The sequence below is a fragment of the Nycticebus coucang genome, chromosome X (assembly GCF_027406575.1).
Source record: "Nycticebus coucang isolate mNycCou1 chromosome X, mNycCou1.pri, whole genome shotgun sequence".
NCBI classification, from domain to species: Eukaryota; Metazoa; Chordata; class Mammalia; order Primates; family Lorisidae; genus Nycticebus; species Nycticebus coucang.
This window is the reverse complement of record NC_069804.1, coordinates 64,839,920-64,858,147: the sequence shown is the minus strand read 5'-3', so window position 1 is coordinate 64,858,147 and position 18,228 is coordinate 64,839,920. Positions and strand designations below refer to the sequence as shown.

Genomic DNA, 18,228 nt, shown 5'->3' with positions numbered 1-18,228 from the left:
ATTTAGCTTATTTCCTCACCTATAAACTGGAAAAAATAATACTGCTTTCTTATAGGGTTGTTATGACAATTGAACATAACAATGAACACGCTGGCTATTATTGCTATTCCAATGTAACAGATAAATCAATTTAGTGTGACAAGACAATTTTGTGAAATATACTAGAGTGGAGTAATCATCTTTTCCTTTCTTGCTTACTCATCATTCTTCTAATAATGAATTACAGAGTCTTTCTAAAATTACCTTACACATTTGGCCAAGAAATCATAATTTGGATTTTTAAAGTGCTCTCTTAGGGAGCCCAAATCTGTGTTCAGATATGTCAATACAGTTGGAGCTATATGCCTCAATTCATATCCATTTGGCAAATAATGTTGTCCTTATATGGTGGGACAAACAACTTCTTAAGGTTGAATTGCCCAAACTTTTGAGTTTATTTCTAAAGCAGCTTTTGCCAAGGGATTTTACCCATTATCAAAGTATCTAAAAAACTAGGCAAGTATATACATCACCTGATGAAGCTTGCTCTTTGGGATGGGTACAGTCTGATCTCTAACAAATCATGTGTCCTGTTTCTATTTTCAGAAAATTGCTTTTCCCCTAAATTCTTCTAATAGAGTTCTGAGAAGATGGTAGTATGACAGAAGGTTCTTAATTCTTGCCCTTCCTTCAGTAAATAACAGAAGTGACCACAGGGAGACAAAAAATGAGCAAAGCCTATACAAATAATGACAGAAAAACTCTCAAGGAATTTCCGAAACACATGATGCCGATGGGGCCATATTGAAAGATGCCACCTATATGAGTAAGTTCTGTGACATCCTTGACAAATCGGGAAAATACTGGCAGAAATACATTAATATCATCTAGTTTAAAAGAGAAAGGACTGGAGATTGGGGCAGGCAATGGAAATGACTGGGATGAGAACCTCTTACAAGTTGAACCTTGTGTAACCTCACTGTATTTAAGCCTCCTTCCACAAATATATTTATTTCAGTCTCTGTAGAGACTGTCAAAAATTTCCAATGCCTACTATATTTCAAGTCATCATGGCGGGATATTGGGAAGAGTTTTCAATTAGCAATAATAGCGCCTTGGATAAACCTCATTGGCTACGATACTGCCATTGTGCAAAGCTAATCTCCCAGTATATTTTTTAAATAAAATAATACTAAGTTAGAAATATCAAAATTACCAAATAGTTTATATATTTTTACATGTACTATATTATGTTGTATGACAAACATTTTTCACTAGGTCAGTCTGGTTCTATGGCTAGACTTATCAATTCATTTGAGGATAATGTCAAAACCTGAATTTGAATCCCTTGGTAAATATGAGGCACAGGAAAATGTATCTCCTGACACCCCAATCCTTGGGCTAGTTCTTGAGAACAATTACTCCTTTTATTCCTATTGTAACAAGGAAGATCATCAGAATTTGGAGCAAGCCACCCCCTCTGAGAGGGAAGCTAGTCACACTCAAATATAGTTGTCTCTTAATCATGGTTTCTCAAATACTGTAGTCTCAACCTGATTCAAGAGCCTCTATGTTCCGACATTGTAGATTTTCTCCCTCCTTCCCCTGCCCCCACAACATAAGTTCTAAAAGATATATGATACCTGATACCTGAAGTAAAGGCCAAAAGATCAAATGAGGAAATCTGTTTTGGGGGTGAAGTTCTCCTACTGGGTTTGCCCTGGCCCTAGCTCCCTTCCCACTACCTCATCTTGTTGTATCACAGAGCCAGTGGTAATACAAACTTACACCTCTCAGCCACCCAGTGTAAGTTTAGGGAGGGGGTGACAATCCACTGAGCAGTGAAAGGAAACGAGAATAGCTCCACTCTTATTAGAGATGGGGAAATAGCAGGTCAGGATATACACTTTTTGATTCAGTGATGGATAAATTGTGGATCAACTGTAAATGAAAACATGAAACAAAAACAGAGCCTGTAAAAGAAGCCTGCAACATAATGGGAGGAAATTACATCATGTCAGAGATACAGGAAGAATAGTTAAAAGAAATAAAAAAAGAGGCCAAAATAAAGTTATAAGCAAATATTAATAAACAAGAAAGCAGATGGCTTAGGGCCTGTAGCTCAAGCAGCTAAGGCGCCAGCCACATACACCACAGCTGGCGGGCTTGAATCCACCCCAGGCCTGCCAAACAATGACAACTACAACCAAAAAAATAGCCCGGCATTGTGGTGGGCACCTGTGGTCCCAGCTACTTGGGAGGATGAGGCAAGAGAATCGCATAAGCTCAGGAGTTGGACGTTGCTGTGAGCTGTGATGCCATGGCACTCTACCCAGGGTGACAGCTTGAGGCTCTGTCTCAAAAAACAAACCAATAAACAAAACAAAACGAAACAGAGAAACTGTAGAATTAAAAAATCAAAGACTTATATCTTTTCAGAGAGAAAACAAAATATATTAAAAAGTAGATAAAAATTTGGCAAAACTAATTAAGGAATTATTTGTTCCTTGAATGTTTGAAAGAAATTCATCACAAAACCGGCTAAGGCAGTCCCCAGACAATGTCCAGTTTCTCCTACGGAGAATGATTTATTGCTATTTTCTATGCCTCCTGTTTTGGTACTTATTTCCATATCAAATCATCTATGTCATTATAATTTTTAAATTTATTATGGCAGGTATTGCTTTTCTCAGACACTCGGCATCATATAGCAGTAAAATAATAAATTACCATTTCCTAAGTTGGGGTTCTGAGTAACCCTATAATGGGTCAAATGTTATTGTGTTTAATAGAAGAAAAAAGTGGCTCCTTACTCAAATAACTTCTGGATATGCTGACTTAGACAAGATAGCTTTTTTTTTTTTTTTTTAATGGAAGAACCTACTTATTTTAAAAAAGTAACACCAACCAACATTTACTGCACACTGAGTTTCCAAGATGGATTTTAGTGTACAGCATTTCGCAAACTTATTTGCCCATCTTCCAGAGGAATGTTTTTTTTACAAAATGCAATTTGGAATTGCTACAGCAAACATTCTGGTTAAAATGAGAAGAAAGACAAAAATGTCACTGCCACCTTCATTACCTTTACAGTTACTTAGCAACTGTTGTAGAAATATTTAACCCAGGCAGTCAAAAAGTATGTTATAAATTTTGGAAAGAAGAACATATACTTATAACATCATTGATATGACTGATTACTAGGAAAAACACAAAAAGATCAACTAATTTTCTGAAATTAAAAATTTCAATAAATTGCCAATTTAAAATAATCTTTGAAAATAAATTATTCTCTAGAGCTCCCATTAGCAGTATCAATGTGTTCCCTATGTGTCTGTATTACCTAGAAATACATTTATTTTAAGATACACAGGATTTAATTAAATAAAACTCTCTTGAAGGTTATAAAAAGCTTTTTTAAAATGTGGCAACATACCATGTTTCTGGAAAGCAATGCAATTGTGTAGTTCTCACCATCATATCAATTTAAGACAATCCCAACTAAATTCCCAATTTATTTTTGTGAAAACCCTGTAAATGGTAAAGTTCATTTGGTAAAATAAACATGTCAAAAAATGTAAAAACCTAAAATAAAAAAGATTGAAGGGGGATTCAACCTAACAGACAAGAAATTGTATTTCTAACTCAATAACCATAGGCTAGTGCACCAGGGATATGATATGCATTGGAACAAAAGACAATCCAATCACAGAACAAAGTGTATGTGAATATATATGTGTGTGTGTGTGTGTACATATGTATATATATGACATTTCAAATATAGGGGGAAGATAACAACTGGCTAAACTTTGGGGGCAAATTATTTAGAATACCAAAACCAGTACGTCAAAATAATTCTAGATATGGCAAATAAAATTTTTAAATAAAACCATAGAAGTTAGAGAAATACAGGGTAAGATTTATGTAATCTTAGGGTGGGATAACCTTGTAAACATGACTCTAGAGCCAGAAGGCAAAAAGGAAAAGATTTATCCATTTTTAAATTTTTTATTTTTTTTAGCCATTTTTAATGTATTTTTCCCTGTGCACAAGAGAAGTAACTGATGAAGTCAAAAGATACATTTTTCTTTATACATAGCAGTTAAAAGTAATGCAAACATCACATGACACTTTCAGTGAAAGTTACATTTCCAATTTCAAATCAAAATGCATATTAGGGTCTCTTTTTGGAAGAAGTTGAAAAGGAAGTCTTAGGTAAAAAGCACTTTCCTGGCATTACTACACTGATCCTTCAGGCTGCACAAAGATTAAGGTAATATACATACAGTCAATCTGCAAATGTTGACACAACATTACACTGTAAATTTTCTGTACAATTAAATGTATACTTAGAGATACCAGGATAAACATTTCTACTATGTTTTAACTGAACTTTCCTAGCCAACATTTTCACTGAGTTTATCAAAGATGCTGTAAGATTCTACAAAATTTTGAGACACACCTAGCTGCAGAAATATTTCTTGTACTTGTTCTCATTTTGATTACAGATAATATGCTCAGAGATTCTATTATAGTATTTTGGGGATGTATAGTTCCGATTGTGCTTACTGTATGTAATGTGTATAAATATAGCAAAAAAGATCAATGAATATTATAAATCTTACAGCATTTTGCTAGCAAAAATACATGCCAAAGTCACAATAAGCAATATTGTACCACAAATTAGAGAGCTTCAAATAATTCGTTTGTTTTTAATATCTTCATTCTACATTAAATTACTATCATAGGCTAATGTTTAAAATGCAAATAAATTGGACATCTGTAGGACAAAACTTGTTCACCCAACTGTGAAAGATGATACCTGTTTCCAAAAATCACAATAAAAGCAGAATAAACAGAAATGTATGCATGCAACACCTTTAAGTGAAACAAAATTAATTTTCATCATTCAAAACGGAGAAGGAAGAAAGCTAAAGGAAAAGAAGAAAGTAAGGAAGGAAACAAAGAGGGAGGAAGGAAAGGAGACAGGAGGTATGGAGAGAGGGACAAAAAGGGCAAAAGGAGGAGGGAGAAAGGAAGGCAGGAGGAAGGCCTCCACCTTACGATGCATCGTATTAGATTTATAACTAGACAGATTTAAAAGAATCAAAATGAAAGTAAAGCACTATTTTCTGTGTTTCAAGATTAAGAGCCATTATCAAAAATAAGATACATTTTTTTAAGGTACAGAAATGTAATTACGATGGCTGGGAGCCCAGCAGCCTCTCAATGGCTGCATTGATGTCACCTCCTGTTGCTATTAGAGCCTGCAAGTTTGCTTCACGGTTTAAGAACCCCATTGCGTTGAGTTGTTCCAGTTGTTGCTGAAACCGGACTTCTGGATTTGGCAGCTGTGGAGGATTTGCTCCAGCCAGAGCCTGCACCATCTGCTGAATGAACTGCTGGTTGGGTCCAGATTCTGATGTTGGACTCGTGGTTTCACTGGGTGCAGAGCTGGACACAGTAGGCCCAGTGGGCCCACCAGAGCTGGTGGAGCCAGGGGGACCTGCTGGGCCAGTAGGTCCTAAGGGCCCAATGGGGCCTATGGGGGTAAAAGGGACTATAGGGCCTATTGGGCCTATGGGAGTAACTGGGCCTACAGGGCCTATGGCGGTTCCCAGCACCCCCACACCCACACCTGGAGTGAAACTTGGAATGAGGCCAGGTGCCTCAGTGGCTAATGTCTGTAGCCCCTGCTGGATCTGCATTAAAGCTTGCATTGCTCTTGGGTTTGACATGGCTGATAGTGTGTCTGGATTCTGCATCTGCTGCAGGAAAGCCGGGAGCTGTGGACGCATCTGCTCCTGCAGCTGAGGATTTGCAGTAAACAGCGGGCTATTCAGCATCATCTGTGCAGCCAAATCTGGATTCTGGCTCAGTGACTGCATCATGCTTCTCATGTAGGGCGCAGACAGCATATTCTGAATCAGCTGGGGGTTTTCAGTTATCTGTTGTAGCAGGCTCTGCATTCCTGGGGTACTGAAGATACTGGCAACATAATTAGCCGCAGCCACAGTGTTCCCAGTAGTATTGCTGGAGCTAGTGCCAGAGCCTCCACCACTACATGTGGTCGTGCTGGTGGTCGTAGAACTCTGTGTAGCTGGTGGAGGTGCCCATGGATTGGGTAGTGGATCTCGATTTTCTGTACGGGAAGGCTGTGTACCTTCCCCGGAGGAGGAACTGCTCCCCACTGAGGCAAATGGATTACCCCCAAACTGCTCTTGTGCGGCATTCAGCATCGGTTCTTGAATGTCAGTGTACATGCGCCGTAAAGCATTATAGCCCCCTGGGATGCTTTCAAGATTGCTAAGAGCCAGGTCTTGATTTCTCATCATCTCTTGCATCATGGCTGGATTCCTGGCAATTTCAAGGGTCTGTCTCATTATATCTGGGTTGTTGAGCAGGTGACTGATTTCTGGGTTTCTCTGAATCAATTGTTGCATCTGTGGATTGGCCATAATGAGCTGCCTCATCAGATCGGGATTCGAAAGCATGCTCTGAACAAAGGGATTTTCCATAATTTGAATCATCATCTCAGGGCTGGCCATGAGCTGCTGCTGCATCTGACTCTGGAGCTCAGAGAAGTTGGTAGAGCTCAAGCCCAAGCTGCTAAGGCCTGCAAGTCCTCCCAGGCTCCCCAAGCCAAACGGGTTGGTATTTGTGGAAATAGGTGTGGAGTTACTCCTGGGAGTTGACGCCGAGGTAGTGTTAGTTCCCGCGGCATTGCTAGGCTGCGTGGACTGGCTCTGAGGTCGGTTCTGGCTTTTGATAACAAGGTGAACGGTCAGTCCATCATGTATGCCGTGCTGGATCAAAGTATCTTGATCTTTTAAGATTTTTCCGGCAAAAATGAGCACTAGCTGATCGGTTTGGGATTTGAAGCGTTTCGAAATCGCTTCCTTAAACTGCAGGACCGAGCTATTCTCGGGCACTGCGAATTCCTCTTTCTCTTTCGGGGTCTTCACAGTGACTTTGATGATTTTGGGCTCAGCTGCGGCGGCGGCTGAGCCTTGGGCCGCAGCAGGGCCGGGGGAGGGGCGCGGGGGGCCACTGCTCTCTCCGTTCTCAGCCATGGCGGCCGCGATGACGCAGGCTGGCCGGGAAGGCGCGGGCGACAGAGAAAGAGAAGGAAGGAGGAAGGAGGCGCCGCCGCAGAGGGCTGGGCTGGACCTGGCGGGGAGCGCGGAGCACCGTACCTCTGTGATGAAGACTGCGGTTTCCTAGTCCTCCAGTGGAGAAAGGGCTGGGCGTAGGCCGCCGGCTGAGGTCTCAGCGATCAAGTCTCAGGGCCGCCGCCGCCGCCGCCGCCGCCGCCGCGTGTGATCAGACCGCGCGCACTCCCAGCAACTCCCGCAACAGCTCCGCCTGCTCCTCCCGGCCCCTTTCCCTCCCCCGGCTACGCGTTCGCCTCCCCGCCCCCTCTGCTGACGCGGCGCCAGGCTCAGATTGATAGATTTAGCTGAGTCAAAACCAAAACTTCTGCTCTGAAAAGAAAACAGGGAGAAAGGGAGAGAGAAAAACAAAGAGAGAGAGAAGAAAAGAAAATATATGAGACCGACAGGGAGGGAGCCAGCTTCTATAATAGACCCTGAAAGACCAATGGAGAATGTATATTAGCAATCTGTAAGGTAGTGAAGGGATGAAAGCTTGAATGGAAGCAATCCCATTCTAAAGGCGAAAAACGAATAATAAAGAATTCTGAAAAAGCCTAAAGAGGAACAATTCCCAACGGGGGAAGTGGAGAAAACTAGGCAGTAGAGCACATTGTACTAAAGGAGTGCAAATGGCCAGTAGACATTAAAAAGGATGATTAATCTCACTAGTAATCAAATTAAAACAATGAAATTCTACTTTTGGCTTATCTTGTTGAAAAAGATGAAAAATAATGTTAATCCTAGCTGACAGGGAGCTGTGAAAATGTACTATCATACTGATTAAAGTTTGAATTGTTATAATCATAGGACAATTTGAAAATACTGTATATGTCAACATTTTAAATGTGTCTATCTCTATTTAGAAATGCTTTATTTAGACACTTCACCTACGATGCACAAAAATATATGTATAAAATGTATATTCACTGTAGCATTTAAATATACTACTTAAATATGTCTGTTTACATGGGATTAGTCATGCACATGATAATATCATAGAATAAAATTATATTCACTATAATTTAAAAAAATGAGTGGTTGATATGAAGTATCTTTAAAGTTATGAATGAAATAAACTACAGTTACGGGTAAATCACAGAGTATTTTCACTTTGGGCTTTATCTATTGCTGTACAGTTAAAAACTATACAAGTATGTGTATTTAAATATAAAAAAATATATATTTTTATTTTATACTGATTTTTGAAGTTTGTTGTATATGTAAACTGTATGTGTATATGTAAAAAAAATGGACGATATTATACCAATATGCTATTGGTGGTTATTAGTGCCAAAATTATACACAATTCTTATTTTTATAGGATTTTGAATCTTCTAATTGCATTTACATGTATGCATGGCAGAAAGGTATCTTAGGGGAAGAGTAAAGGTACCAATTGACAGGCACACAATAGTAGTGGCAGACATTGACAAATTTACTTAATTTCATTGCAGGTTAAGTAAGAGCAACAAAGATACAGTAGTCCAGAGAAAGAGAATTTGAAAAATAGAAGAAATACTTTCAAATTTACCTATACATTTCTGACCATATAGAAAATCCTTCCCCTCCCCTAAGTATCCAGGGAACATTTTATAGCATTTCCAGGTCATTAGGTGAACAAAACCTTAATAAATCTAAAAGTAAGACAAAAATATACAGGCATATGATATCCATCAATAGGGGAGTTGATTAATATAGTATGAGTAATATAATTAATAGAATACAGAGATAAAGAAATGAATTAGCTTCAAATAAAAAAACCTAATCAATTAGCATATACCAAACAACATGCTAATGGATTTATAGATGCATTCATATGTATATGTGAAATATTCTATTAGAAATATGCCAAAGTTGCCCCCATGAAAAAGAGAAAGTGGAATAAATATAGGATAGTGATTAAAGGGAAATTGAATTAAATCTGTAAAAATGCATTTTTATCTTAAAAATGGAAGCAAATATGGTAAAATATCAGCAACAGTTAATTCTAGGTGGTGAAAATATTTGTATTTGTTTTAATATGGCTGCATTTTTTCGAACTATGAAGAAAATATTAATAAAATATTATAGGTAATCTTTAATTTCAATAGAATAAGGCTAGATATTAATAATGAAAGCATGAACAACCCCCCCAAACCATTTGAAAATTAAAACAAAATTGAATGCTGAAAGTTAAATTACAAATTAAAGTTCTTTCTAGAAGTGGGGTGGGGAGGCTCAAGCCTGTAATCCTAGCACTTTGGGAGGCCAAGGTGGGAGGATTGCTTAAGGCCAGGAGTTGGAGATAGGCCTGAACAACACGGAGACCTCATCTCCACAAAAACGTGTTTTTTAAAAAATTAGCTGGGTGTGGTTGCCTGTGCTCATAGTCCTACTAGGGAAGCTGAGGCAGGACAATCCCTTGAGCCCAAGGGTTTGAGGTTGCTGTGACCTATGATGACTCCACTGCACTCTGACCCTGGCCACAGACCTTGTCTGGAAAACAAACAAACCACAAAGTTCTTATTAGAATAAATTTATAAAAAGAACTAGTATTTCCCTATTCCTGACCTGGAAGCCTTGTTAAGAATAAAGATTTCTGAGCCCCCACCTGAAGCCTAGTGAAATAAATGTTGTGCAGGAATATGCGTTCTTTTCTTTCTTTCTTTCTTTTTTTTTTTTTTTTGAGATAGAGTCTTACTTTGTCACCCTTGGCAGAGTGCGGTGGTGTCAGAGCTCACAGCAACCTCCAATTCCTGGGCTTAAGCGATTGGTCAGGTCTGCATTCTTATCAAGCTCTAGTTTAATAATATTTGATTTATGCAGTGGAATGTGAATGAAATCAGAGTCAAATTTTTACACTGGAAGACCTTAAATGCCAAACAAAAATACAGTGAAAGTAAATGAATTAGGTATCCAAATAAAGAGGACAAAAGAACAAAAAAAAGAGAGAAAGGGAATTCATCTATAATATGATATAAGCAAGTGTTAATAAATTAACAGAAAATGTAAAGTTGGTTAAGTAAATCTAAGAAATTCTTTGAATAAATATGCCAAATACATAAACCATTATTAGCTGATGATTCTCTTAGTTTATAATTCATTTACCAAAGCACACAACAGGAGGGCAAAAGCGTATTTACACACCCAGGCTTGCTGAACCTCCTACAAATTTCTTTGAGTTCTCTTCTTTTACCATGTGATTTTTTTGACCTTTTATTTTAAAATACATCAATTTTGATGTTTTGAGTTATCAATAAAATAAAGTCTAGTAGTTGACCACATATGTCTTCATTAGCAAACAACACAGCATTCATTAAGACAAATAGACAAAAACTAGACTTGCATGAGTACATTTAATAACAGATATAGGGTATTTTTTAATTATGAGAAAATACTTTATATAAATTTTGGTTGATAACAAAGGAAAACTGATGACTTTATTACATTGTTAGGAAGATACAGCCATTTGTTCAAAAAATACTCAAAAAGTAGGAAACCATAACCACGTCAGACACATGTAAGAAAAAGAGTAAGAAATAAGATAACTAGCTATTTTTAAAACAAACTTTCTTATTCATGGTGCTACCTGAGCTTATGTTTTCACCACTTCTCTTCTCTACCCAATTCTGAAGTGACAGAAATAAGTTAAGTAATAAACCCCTAACAATGTTGGAGAAGTGGAAAGAGTGCCAGCAATGAACTGTCATGTCAAATACTAAAATGAATTCTAGATAAAATAAAGAGGACAAAAGAACAAAATGTGCAGAAAAATATTAGAGTAAATATTTATGCAACTGAGACATAGTGACAACCTTCTAAAACAACAAAGAAAAATTACAAATGGAAAGGTTAATGTAGATTTCATTAATTAAGCACTTTAAACTTCAAATCAAGAGTACAAGAAAAATTTAAAGGGTAAAGACAAACTAAAAAAAAAAAAACTACAACATATATAACACATGACATCTATCCGTGACATACACATACTTCTTACAAATATATTTTTTTAAATGAACCATCTGCGGTCAAAATAGCCATAGAACATTAACTAGTGTCTTATAAAAAAGAAAATTGTCAGAAAGAAAAGTGAAAGGAAGGAAATAAAGAAAAAAATTATTTTATCTTCTTTAAATAAAAAATACAGATTAGAAATAAAATACCTGTGAAATATATTTTTGTCAATAAAATTTTAAATCTAATACAATATCTAGTCTTGACATAGTTAATCCAACTGCCAAATTTTAAATTGTGTTTCCTCCACTTTTTAGTGACATGATGTTGACAAGTAACCTAACTTTTCTGTACCTCAGCATTTTCATCTATGAAATGAAGAGCTACTTTGAAAATCAAATAAATAACATATTTTAAGCACTTAGAATAGTGACCTGCTCATAGTAAGCACTGTATGAGTATTATTATTACAGGAAACAAGTACTTCATACTCCTCTGGAAATTATGATACTTCAAAAGTACATCTTATTTGAAGGATAATCTGCTAATAAACACAAAAAGTTTAATAAAATGTGCAATTTTACTGAGCAATTCCACTTTTAGAAATTTATCCTGAGTCAGTAATTCCTGCTATTAAGTCCTTGAGATGATCATACTAATAAAATGTTGTGTTGTCTTCTAGGAGCGTATTTTCATAGCATAAGTGAAATTTCATGATTGTTCTCTACTCCTCTTGATGAAAATGGGACAAATAATGTAGTCAAAATTAGAGAGATAGTATTGTGGAATAGTGGCAAGAGCTGGAGCTAAACAAACTCATATTTTAATCCCAGCTTGGTCACTTATGGTTGTGTGACCTTAGAGCAGTTCATTCATTTCTTGAAACCTCAGTTTCTTCATCAGCAAAAATGAGATTAATATGCATATTCTTGAGGTTTGTAGTTATAGGCAATAAGTGCATGAGATAGACAATAATCGCTGTGATATACATCCTTGTCTGAAAATAAATCAAATGAAATAAGTTTCCAGTTGGTAAGTTAAATTATGAAATGAAAAATGAAACAAAAAAATCACAAAACTTGTAAAGGATCAGAGCAAAGATACTGTCATATCTGGAAGATATATATTCTGTTCTGGAGATGTACTTTCAAATTACCTATTATTCCTGTTCTGACCCCATGGTCCCTATAATCTTCTAATAATTTTGCTTTTTCATTTAGTTTTCCTATTAAGTCAGGCTTTCTTGAATGCTCAGAAATTCTAGTGTTAGATACTCACTTTAAACTCTAGGGATAGGACATAAATTACAGACTGGCAGCTACTGGGCTGACTTTGGCCTGCCAATACCTAAAACTTGACAAACTTTCTGTACAAATCAAGATTTGAAGCTTCTGTTTCCAAAATAAATGGCTACATTGGGCTCATAACATGAAAGGCTTTGACTGGAACAGAATTGTGGCTGTCTCCCATGGATAAGGAATGTATTCTGATCTGACTGTCTCTACCAGGTCCACTTCATTTATTTCCTTTTCTACTTGGCTCCTAAGGATGGGAATTTTTGATCCTTTAAGGAAGAGCTCAATAAACTTTCCTGTCCCTCACTCTATCTCCTGAAGAGTAGAGGCACTTAAACACTGAGGTGAATTGAAAAAGACCAGGAATGTAAATTGGCTCACTTTGTTAAAGGGAGGAATAGTCATCCCCGGAAATATATAAATATGCCTGTATTAGGGCAAACACCCTTGTTTAGATGATGATGATAGTGCCTTTCCATGACTTTGAGGGACTTCCAATTGAAAACTGAGACTTGAGAAAACATGACAAGAGAGTGAAAGCCTCTCTGTGCTATGTAGGATGTGATTTTATAACTATAGCATAATTTGCATTTCCTGAGTGTCTTTAAAAGAATATAGAATAACTAAATTCCTTCAAGATTTATAACATCAATAGAGGGAAAATTAAAAAGAAATCGGAGATAATAAAATGCTCAGATACAATTAAAAATAAGTAAAATGAATGACTTGGCATTTAAAAGAAAAACAGGAGAGTGGATGTTTTAACCAAAGGTAGAAATGAGTAGAATAACTACTATAGTCGATGAATCCAATTCAGATGAATATGGCAGAAGTGACTATGAAATAGAAGTTTCAGGAAAAAGTGAATACGAGGCCATCAGTGCCTAATACCTTTGAGAATACAATGGAAGCTATAGAGGATTTTATAGCTATTAAAAATGCTCTGGGACCAACACAATTATATAAATATACAAATAATCACCTACAGCAAAAGCTAACTTTTCAGGACAGCCCTAGAAGCCTATTTAACTTACAGCATAAGGAAGAGTTGACATTAACTACATTATAGTCAAATGGGAATGTGTCACCATTGGGAAAAAATCAGAATACCAACAATAATTTACCAAAATGTAAACTAGAATAACAACTGAAATATACCTGCAGCAGTGGGAGGAGACATTTTCTCCATATGCATTGCATGTGGATTCCTATGACTCTAGTGTCAGTGAAGAAAGTCATAAAAATGAAAGAAGACACTTGGGAATCTCCAATAACAACAGAGAAAGAAAGGGAATTGCAGTTGAATTGTAAAACAAATCTCTGGAAGGTGACTTCTTTCAGAAGGCAAATTTATATATGTGATAAATAGGGTGGATGGTATTTATTTGCTTTTACATAGCTTGATATCTTCAGATTCACATCTTCAGAGGGCATTCATTAACAAATTATGATGTTGCAGTCTAGGCTTATCAGCCATTGAAAATACCCAGGTACAAACTGAAAAGACTTGTGGTCTACAGATGATGGAGGGCTTGAGCAATCCTCTTGTCTCAGCCTCCCAAGTAGTTGAGACTGTAGGCATGTACCAACACATGCATCTAGTTTTTCTGTTTTTAGTAGACACAGTGTCTCACTTTTGCCATGCCGGTCTTGAACTCCTGAGCTCAAGGCAATCCACCTGCCTCGGCCTCCCAGAGTACTAGGATTACAGGTGGGAGCCACTGCAATTGGCCCCTTAAAATAAATTTTTAAATTATTTTTAATTGACACATGATAATTGTACATATATGAGGTACAATGTGATATTTTGGTAGATGTATAAAATGTCTAATAATCAAATAGTATAGCATATCTATCACCTTAAAACCCAATTCTTTGTGGTGGTAACACTTAACATTTTGTCTTCTAGTTATTTGAACATAGACAATAAATCATTGTAACTATAGTCATCCTATAGTGCCATAGAGCACTATATGGTGCCCGAAAAGTTGCCCCCAAAGTCACCATATATAGGGAATGTGGGAAATTGTAGCTACATGTACCTTTATTTACAAAATATCCATCACAAAGTTTTACAAAGAGGTGTACAACACATTGAGAATGTTTCTAAAATATTTTATAAAATTTGTGATGAATATTTTGTAAATAAAGTTTACTTAGATACAATTTCTTATTTTCCTTATGTATGACAACTTTAGGAACAACTTTTGGGACACTTTGTACATCTTATTCCTGCTATCTAATTGTAATTGTGTTTCACTCAAGCAATCTTCCCCATCTCTCCCTCTTTCCCCTTCTAATAACTACTATTCCGTTTTCTAGTTCTATGAGATCACCTTTCTAATCTTTCACATATCAGTGAGAACATGAAGGATTTATCTTTAATACAGAACAATTATCCTTTAAAATTAATTTTAAGTTGTATAGTATTTGTGGTAAAGTAGTATGAATAGGGTGACCAATGAAAGGATTTTAAACATAAAACACATAAAATTAGAACAAAAATTCTGTGGAGAAAAGTACTGTATTTTTTCCACATATAATGTGCACCCACGTTTTTTGCTCAAACCTTTAGAAAAAAAAAATGTTCTTTTTAATTTTTAATTCCATTTTGTATTTATCTATATTGGGGTAATTTTGGTATTATAAAGGAATTTTAGCCTTTATTTTTTAACATATTATACTACAAGAAATTTCTTTTTTCTTTATTGTTGGGGATTCATTGAGGGTACAATAAGCCAGGTTACACTGATTGCAATTGTTAGGTAAAGTCCCTCTTGCAATCATGTCTTGCCCCCATAAACTGTGACACACACCAGAGCACCACCTCCCTCCCTCCGTCCCTCTTTCTGCTTCCCCCCCATAACCTTAATTGTCATTAATTGTCCTCATATCAAAATTGAGTACATAGGATTCATGCTTCTCCATTCTTGTGATGCTTTACTAAGAATAATGTCTTCCACTTCCATCCAGGTTAATACGAAGGATGTAAAGTCTCCATTTTTTTAAATGGCTGAATAGTATTCCATGGTATATATATACCACAGCTTGTTAATCCATTCCTGGGTTGGTGGGCATTTAGGCTGCTTCCAAATTTTGGCGATTGTAAATTGAGCTGCAATAAACAGTCTAGTACAAGTGTCCTTATGATAAAAGGATTTTTTTCCTTCTGAGTAGATGCCCAGTAATGGGATTGCAGGATCAAATGGGAGGTCTAGCTGGAGTGCTTTGAGGTTTCTCCATACTTCCTTCCAGAAACGTTGTACTAGTTTGCAGTCCCACCAGCAGTGTAAAAGTGTTCCCTTCTCTCCACATCCACACCAGCATCTGCAGTTTTGAGATTTTGTGATGTGGGCCATTCTCACTGGGGTTAGATGATATCTCGGGGTTGTTTTGATTTCATTTCTCTAATATATAGAGATGATGAACATTTCTTCATGTGTTTGTTAGCCATTCGTCTGTCATCTTTAGAGAAAGTTCTATTCATGTCTCTTGCCCATTGATATATGGGATTGTTGACTTTTTTCATGTGGATTAATTAGAGTTCTCTACAGATCCTAGTTATCAAGCTTTTGTCTGATGGAAAATATGCAAATATCCTTTCCCATTGTGTAGGTTGTCTCTTTGCTTTGGTTATTGTCTCCTTAGCTGTACAGAAGCTTTTCAGTTTAATGAAGTCCCATTTGTTTATTTTTGTTGTTGTTGCAATTGCCATGGCAGTCTTCTCCATGAAGTCTTTCCCCAGGCCAATATCTTCCAGTGTTTTTCCTATGCTTTCTTTGAGGATTTTTATTGTTTCATGCCTTAAGTTTAAGTCCTTTATCCATCTTGAATCAATTTTTGTGAGTGGGGAAAGGTGTGGGTCCAGTTTCAGTCTTTTACATGTAGACATCCAGTTCTCCCAACACCATTTATTGAATAGGGAGTCTTTCCCCCAAGGTATGTTCTTGTTTGGTTTATCGAAGATTAGGTGGTTGTAAGTTGTTAGTTTCATTTATTGGTTTTCAATCCTATTCCAAGTGTCTATGTCTCTGTTTTTGTGCCAGTACCGTGCTGTCTTGACCATTATGGCTTTGTAGTGCAGACTAACATCTGGTATGCTGATGCCCCGAGCTTTATTTTTCTTACTAAGAACTGCCTTAGCTATACGGGGTTTTTTCCAGTGCCATACAAAACGCAGAATCATTTTTTCCAAATCTTGAAAGTACGATGTTGGTATTTTGATAGGAATGGCATTGAATAGGTAGATTGCTTAGGGAAGTATAGACATTTTAACAATGCTGATTCTTCCCATTCATGAGCATGCTATGTTCTTCCATTTGTTAATATCCTCTGCTATTTCCTTTCTGAGGATTTCATAGTTTTCTTTATAGAGATCCTTCACCTCCTTCGTTAGGTATTCCTAGGTATTTCGTTTTCATTGAAACTATGGTGAAGGGAGTTCTGTCCTTAATTAGCTTCTCATCTTGACTGTTATTGGTGTATACAAAGACTACTGACTTGTGGACATTGATTTTATATCCTGCAACATTACTGTATTTTTTGATGACTTCTAGGATTCTTGTGGTTGAGTCTTTGGGGTTCTCTCAGTATAAGATCATGTCGTCAGCAAAGAGGGAGAGTTTGACCTCCTCTGCTCCCATTTGGATTCCCTTTATTTCCTTGTCTTCCCTAATTGTATTGGCTAGAACTTCCAGCACTACGTTGAATAGTAAAGGTGACAGAGGACAACCTTGTCTGGTTCCACTTCTAAGAGGAAAAGCTTTCAGTTTTACTCCATTCAGTAAAATATTGGCTGTGGGTTTGTCATAGATAGCCTCAATCAGTTTTAGAAATGTGCCACCTATGCCTATACTTTTCAGTGTTCTAATTAGAAAAGGATGCTGGATTTTATCAAATGCTTTTCTGGCATCTATTGAGAGGATCATGTCATCTTTATTTTTGCCTCTGCTAATATGGTGGATAACGTTTATGGACTTCCGTATGTTAAACCAGGCTTGCATCCCTGGGATGAAGCCTACTTGATCATGATGAATGACTTTTTTGATGATAAGCTGTAATCTATTGGCTAGGATTTTGTTGAGAATTTTTGCATCTATATTCATGAGTAAGATTGGTCTGAAATTCTGCTTTTTGTTTGGATCTTTTCCTGGTTTTGGTATCAGGTTGATGTTTGGTTCATAGAATGTGTTGGGGAAGATTCCTTCATCCTCAATTTTTTGGAATAATTCCTGCAGTACAGGAATAAGCTCTTCCTTGAAGGTTTGATAGAATTCTGGAGTGAAGCCATCTGGACCAGGGCATTTTTTGGTTGGAAGATATTTTATTGTTTCTTTGATCTCAGTGCTTGAAATTGGTCTGTTCATGAGCTCTGTTTCTTCCTGGCTGAGTCTAGGGAGAGGGTGTGATTCCAAATATTTATCAATTTCCTTCACATTTCCAATTTCTGGGCATAGAGTTTCTGGTAGTATTCAGAGATGATCTCTTGTATCTCTGTGGGATCAGTTGTTATTTCCTCTTCATCATTTCTGATTAAGGTTACTAGAGATTTTACTTTTGTAATTCTCGTTAGTCTGCCCAGTGGTTTATCTATTTTATTTATTTTTTCAAAAAACCAACTCCTTGTTTCACTAATTTTCTGAATGATTCTTTTGTTTTCAATTTCATTGATCTCTGATTGAATTTGGATATTTCATTTCTTCTATTGATTTTAGGCCTAGATTGTTCTTGTCTTTCCAATTCCGTAAGATCACTTGTGAGATTGTTGTTGCGCTCTCTTACTGTTTTTCGAATGTAAGCATCTAAAGCGATGAATTTTCCTCTCAAAACTGCTTTTGCAGTATCCCACAGGTTTTGGTAGCTTGTGT

At 36.7% G+C, this 18,228-nt stretch overlaps 1 protein-coding gene and 1 non-coding gene across 2 annotated transcripts; both read right to left on the bottom strand.

Annotated features, from left to right (window-relative positions):
* Nucleotides 1–997: 997 nt before the first annotated feature.
* LOC128578588 (U4 spliceosomal RNA) lies at nucleotides 998–1,138 on the bottom strand. The gene has a single exon (XR_008377740.1). It is a non-coding gene; the product is annotated as a U4 spliceosomal RNA (small nuclear RNA).
* Nucleotides 1,139–3,971: 2,833 nt separating this feature from the next.
* Nucleotides 3,972–7,365, bottom strand: UBQLN2 (ubiquilin 2). Its single transcript, XM_053580423.1, has one exon. The coding sequence runs from the start codon at nucleotides 7,050–7,052 to the stop codon at nucleotides 5,178–5,180; it is 1,875 nt and encodes a 624-aa protein (XP_053436398.1). The 5' UTR covers nucleotides 7,053–7,365; the 3' UTR covers nucleotides 3,972–5,177.
* Nucleotides 7,366–18,228: the final 10,863 nt, after the last annotated feature.

Bases quoted from the DNA above. Each gene is read 5' to 3' on its own strand.
- UBQLN2 (XM_053580423.1), bottom strand. From the start codon at position 7,052: ATGGCTGAGAACGGAGAGAGCAGTGGCCCCCCGCGCCCCTCCCCCGGC.